The sequence below is a fragment of the Mirounga leonina genome, unplaced genomic scaffold (genome assembly GCF_011800145.1).
Source record: "Mirounga leonina isolate KUSES-001 unplaced genomic scaffold, KU_Mleo_1.0 Mir_125, whole genome shotgun sequence".
Lineage (NCBI taxonomy): Eukaryota > Metazoa > Chordata > Mammalia > Carnivora > Phocidae > Mirounga > Mirounga leonina.
Window position 1 is genome coordinate 73,627,490 of NW_023270305.1, and position 6,166 is coordinate 73,633,655.

The 6,166-nt window shown below is 45.1% G+C and overlaps 1 protein-coding gene across 1 annotated transcript in view; it reads left to right on the forward strand.

The window, feature by feature from the left end:
* The window catches only part of SLC9A2 (solute carrier family 9 member A2), a 98,461-nt gene that overhangs the window by 40,698 nt on the left and 51,597 nt on the right, over window positions 1-6,166 (forward strand). The window contains exon 3 of the mRNA XM_035001858.1: window positions 2,494-2,744. Within this exon, the coding sequence (XP_034857749.1) occupies window positions 2,494-2,744 (251 nt within the window). The remainder of the gene's footprint in view (window positions 1-2,493; window positions 2,745-6,166) is intronic.

Here is a 6,166-nt window from a genome sequence, read left to right on the forward strand (position 1 = left end):
AAGGCTCTTGAGAAGAGCAGTGGCTTCAGCTGGGCCCTGCGAGATGGACAAAGTTTCCCTGGGTGTAGGGACTGGTTTCCTGCCAAGAGAAACCACAAGAAGGAAAGCAGGAGCAGTGGGGAATTACGGTATTATGTTTTGTGGAGCTGTGATGAGACCCTCTCCCAGACTGAAGGTGTTGGAAAGCAATAAAAACAAAACAAACAAAACCAAAAAACCCCCCCCCAAAACAAAACAAGAACAACAAAAGCCAGGTGTATTGAGCCTTCCCAAAGTCAAGGATTTTAAACTTGAGAGTGACAAATGGAATAGCAGTATTTAAAGGAAGTGAGGCCTCTGTTGGCTGCAGGGGTCATTCGAGCAAGAGTGAGCTGAGATTTGCTGGTGCAGGCGGGAGTCAGGGAGGACAGAAGCCTGGGAGTTGGGGGACAGAACTGCAGTGACCAAATGGCCTGGGGGAGGAGGGAGGCTGTGCAGAGATAGCTGGGGCGGGGGGGAAGCCTGCCTCTCTCTACTGGCAGCAGGTGACCGTCCCCTTTCGGCCTTGGCTGTTTGGACACAAGGGGTATATATAGCACATCTCTGATCCTGGCGCCGGAAGCGACCACAGCATGTTGAGGCTGACGGAATCCCACATGCAGCAGGCCTCTGGTTGGAAGTGGGAAGCGGCAGCTACTTGAAGTCAGTTTCTTTTCTGGCAAATGATGATACTCTCAACGTATTTAAATCCTCAGGGGAAGGAGTTGCTTTTTTTTTTTTTTTCTTTTTACTCAAGTCATTTCCTGGTGGTACAATACCAAAATGCTCTCAAATGTCATACCTGCGATTAAGAGAAAAGAAAAGCTCATTCATTTCTAAGTCCTAATCTGCTGCTTTCTTCAAAGCCAGCAGACCTTTATTGTCTTCTCCCAGGCAGCATGGAAAAAGCAAATCATAATAAGGAATGAACCTTGACCACGACGAGTTTATGATCCAGCAGAAAAGAGGGAAAAATGACACAAAACCTGCAAATGTGGTGGGCTCTGACGGACCTTCAGGGAGGCGAAGAGTGGAGCAGGGTCAGAACCTGACTCATTCTCCCATGCCTGGACCTTGAAAAACTTACCCAGAAGGTCAGGAGACCCGGGTTCTCGTATCGCGTCTGACATTTGGTGTGACCATGGACAAAGGGGTTCAATTTGAATTTCTCAGAAACCAAATAAGGGTGTAGCATGGCCTGTAACATAACAGGCCTTCATCCCAGTGTCCTGACAGCCAGCTTTCTTGGACATTCTGGCTGTAAATAACCCAGTGAGAAGAAGCAGGGCACCCGCTGGACTCCTGTTTCCTTTGCTGGCTTTGTGAAAAATGTGGTAGGGCACCCAGCCGTCACTTCCTGTCTCAGTTGGGTCCTTAGAAACACGTTTGCAAGCAGATTCCCAGCAGACGTGAAGTGCCGAGCATTTTTGAAGCTTAATTAAACGAAGACTATGTAAAGACTGTGTGGATGTTTCAGAAGCCAAGCAGCCGTGTGGGCTCATTCCTTTAGAAGAGGGACAAAATATGTATGAAATTACAGCACATATACATACAACACACACACACACACTCACACAACACAGGTGGCTGCGTCTTTGCTTTAAGAAAGTTCCTTCGGGGGGCGCCTGGGTGGCTCAGTCGTTAAGCGTCTGCCTTGGGCTCAGGTCATGATCCCAGGGTCCTGGGATCGAGCCCTGCATCGGGCTCCCCGCTTGGCGGGAAGCCTGCTTCTCCCTCTCCCACTCCCCCTGCTTGTGTTCCTGTTCTCGCTGTCTCTCTCTGTCATATAAATAAATAAAATCTTTAAAAAAAAAAAAAAAAAGCAAGTTCCTTCGGGTCTCATGTTATAGCAGATGTGTGTGGGGGGAGGGGCTGGGGTGAGGAGGTAGGACCTCAGTGCCCTGGGAGGAAGATGTCTTCAGGCGGGCTACCTGTACTGATGGCTGGGGCCCCTTCCATGGCACGACCCCACCAGAGAGCCTTGCAAAGTAACTGACTTCACAGCAGCACTGACCAGCTTTCTCTGTGACCTATTCCTTCCCCAGCATCGGTGACACAGCAGGGCCTGTTGGATGGCAACCAAGTCTTTTTTTTTTTTTTTTTAAGATTTATTTATTTGACACAGAGAGAGAGAGAGAGCACAAGTAGGCAGAGCGGCAGGCAGAGGGAGAGAGAGAAGCAGGCTTCCCGCCGAGCAGGGAGCCCGATGCAGGGCTCGATCCCAGGACCCCGAGACTGTGACCTGAGCCGAAGGCAGATGCTTAACCGACTGAGCCACCCAGGCGCCCCTCAACCAAGTCTTTTAAGATTATCTTTTAGATGGTATCAATCTAAATACGGTTATTGCCACTGGTCATCAACTTGGGGGCACAGAAGAAATGTCCTTGTTAGGAGGCCAGGTGGATTTTTCTGTGGCCGCAGTGAGAACGGGGATGTTGGAAGGGGTCTTGACCACGCATTCTCTTTCTCCCACAGGTCCTGTACAACTTGTTCAAGTCTTTTTGCCAGATGAAAACCATTGAGACCATTGACGTGTTTGCTGGAATTGCAAACTTCTTTGTTGTGGGAATTGGTGGGGTGTTGATTGGCATCTTCCTGGGATTTATAGCGGCATTTACTACTCGGTTCACGCATAACATCCGAGTGATTGAGCCACTCTTTGTCTTCCTGTACAGTTATTTGTCCTATATAACAGCCGAAATGTTTCACCTCTCAGGTATCATGGCGTAAGTATTCACCTCTTTGTTAAAAAGTACTTAATGTGATGACATTTCATTCAATTTGTGTATTCTAAGATAAGATGCTAAGGTCACATAAGTTTCATAAAAGAGGTTTTCTTAAATTCTTTTCAGAAAAACTGAAAATGGATTTTCCCGACTCTTTGTTTCCAAGAAATGAAGACACTCAGCCAAATTTATACTATAGCGATCTGGTGCTAGAATGGAAAACTACATAAGCATTATCTCTGGGGTCTTGTATGAAATATGACAGTAAACTGTTGGGGTCGATTGTCAGGCACCAAGAATTTTCTGAGTTTGATGCCCACTCAGGGTAGTCCATGTAGGAGGCTCTCCACTTACTCCAGCAAGGTCATCTCACCTAAACTGCATCTGGAATTCTGGAATTGCTTAGGATGTTCATTTGAATGACATTAGTGGTAGGGAACCTTCACTTTGTATGTTAGATTAGATTTGAAATAATGGCATTAAGTCATTCAAAGCAAAATCCAATGAATAAGGCATGTATGTCATCATGTCATTCTGGCTTAGCTTTTTGAATAAACAGGCATGATTATAAAGCAAGAAATTCTGTATCACAGATACAATTAGCATATTCACTAACAGATTTAGAAGGATGTTCTCAAGAAGATCTGCAAGTGGGCTGAAGGAGGGTGGTGTTTGGATCTGATTCTACTTCTGAGGATCACTTTGAAGGAGGCTTCTTGTTGGGTGTGGATGTTCTTGTAACAAAGCTTCCCAAAACAAGCCTATTTTATTATGGTCACACCCCATATAGGGTTGGTGAGAAAAATACTTAGTAATGGAAAGCCTTTATAAGTTTTCATTTTGACAGATACTTATTTACAGCTCTGTACGTGCTGGGCTCTCTGCGAGGGCCTGTGCCATACCATGTTTTGGTGTAAACATAGGTCTGGTTCTTGAGATTTTCTCACGTAGCCTGATTTAGGTGTTGCTTTGATTAAGGGCTATGTGTTTTTCACCTCGTGTCACGGGTTTTGTATCGGAAGCAGATTAGATTTGTGGTGGGAGAGGTCAGGTGCCTCTCCCAGAGGAGAGTGGGACCCATTCTAATGCAAGCCATGAGTTAAAGGTTGTGTGGTTTTCTGTTTCACCGAGAACCTAAATAAAGCAACATATTAATCCAGTTTGACCCAGTAATAAAATGTTCTGTATCTTCCTGGTTGCTATTCATATCATCTGTATGACTTCCAGTTTCCTCACTATTCTTTGACCAGTGTCATTGAAAGTGTGTGATCAGCGAGTTACAAGCTCTCTCCAGAATAGTGGGGGTGGGCCTCTGTGTCTGGTGGTTTAGCAATATTCTAACAGCAGTTTGCTGAAGAACCTTGAATCTGTTTTGACCACGTGCATAAGTAAAAGTTCTAGAACACCCACACAGTTGTCTCAATATGTGTGTCAGTTGGCCTGATGTTCATTCAGGGGCAGGAACTGTGATGGGAAGATCTAGAGTCCGGGGGGATAGTGGAAGTGTTGGAAGGGGTTGGGGTTGTGGGTGCATCTTGCTTAGAAATGTCAGTGAGGGCCAGAGTCCACAGAGGCTGGAGGTTGGCCCTGACCTCCTGTGAAGACGGGATTGTGGGTTTACTTGCTCTGGGAATTAGGAAATAAGGGACAAATAGGACACCATATTCCTAATAAATAGCACAGGTAATTCTCTGTGTGCTTTGTCGGGGGAAGAAAAATACCACCTCTGTTTCCAACTTCAAAGCAAACATTTATTTTACAGCTTAGCACACAGAAAGGTCCTTTATTACATTTAAACTAATATTGTCACTGCACAGAGTACACCTAAATCATAAATTAACTGTTAAATAAGGTATTACAGGAGGTTTAAACATTTTTGGATCTGGAATTACCATGTACACCCCTTATCCTATGATAGCCAGTGAAGGGACAGATTGATGTTGGAGTGTGTTTGTTCTCAGAAAGCAATACCGTTTTCTAATGTGAGGTGATTCCTATGCTATTCAGAACTTGCCCAGGTATGATGCTTCTGTATCACCCCTCCCCCTCCCTGTTTGAAAAGTGACACTCCACATTGCAAGTACCTTCCTTACCTTGGGATGTTGGTCCAGAGGATCCACTATAATGATGCAGTTAAAATTGCACATTCACATGCACTTCTTTTATAGAACTAGTGATTTTTTTCTGCATTTAAATTGCACTGAGTTTAGGAATTCCTATCATACTTCATGTTAATTACACTCTTTTGCCATTTGAAAACAAATTTTAAGGTTAATGGGAAGGAAGGCATGTGACATGCTGAGCATGCTCAGTAATTTGCCTTGTTTGCTTAAGGGAAGTGGGCGGCCACACAGAAAGGAAAAGAAGCACTGAGGTTAGGCAGCCGGGGCGCAGAAAGGTTAAAGCTCCCCTGTAAAACAGTGTAGCAACGTGACTCTGTCCTGCGTGAGTTTTGCCGGCTCTCCTCCCTGTCTCCCTCTCCACCTTCTTTCCATCCATCTCTCCTTCCTCTCCCCTCCCCTTCAGATTGCCTTTCAGATCCTGCAACCCTCTGTACCTCCGCTTTGTCTTGGGGGGGCTCTGAGGCAGCCTGTCCTCGACTGAGAGCACTCAACGAGCAGGACGTTAACACGAAAGCCTGGTTAAAAACATCCTTCCGCAGAACGGAAGAGTTGGGTCTGGGTTCAAAATGCAATCAGTCTTTTAGGTGGGAAAGCTCTGGGCAGGACTTCAGCATCTTGGTTTCTTTGGAGAGATGTCAGAAGCGATGTACCTCGGGCATTCACAAAGCCCCCAGTGCAGCTGTTTATTTTGTGTCATGGAATTGTGGTGTGATGTCATTTTCACCACCAACAAGTAAGTGAAATAATAGGAGGTGGCATTCTATCTGCCTTCTCCTCTTCTGTCTTATAAAAGCTATTGGAGGGGTGCCTGGGTCGCTCAGTTTGTTGAGCATCCAACTCTTGGTTTCAGGAAAATGCTCAGAGATAAAACACTGAAGAGTCCCCGTTGTCTCCTTCCTTTACCCAAAGACACAGACAGGTTCCCTTAAAAAAAAAAAAAAAGGAAAAAGAAAAAAGACGATTCCTTAAATCAGAATCGTAATAGGACTTTGTTCCTTTCTTGTGAACAGCAGGAACCTTTTCTGGTCCTCACCTTGTACCCCCCACATTCCCCTGTGCTCTAGTTAATGAGACACTGAAAATACAAAGTCATGAAGGAAGGGAGGCTGGGTCTCCACAGCAGCTTGCAGCCTGCGGGGATCGGGGATGTGTGGATTTCTCGCTGAGTTGCTCCAGGAATTTCAAAAAGTGGCTAAGTCATCCTTTGGATAGGAGAGTAGGCACTCAATATTTCTTTTTTAAAAAGATTTTATTTATTTATTTATTTATTTATTTATTTATTTATTTATTTATTTATTT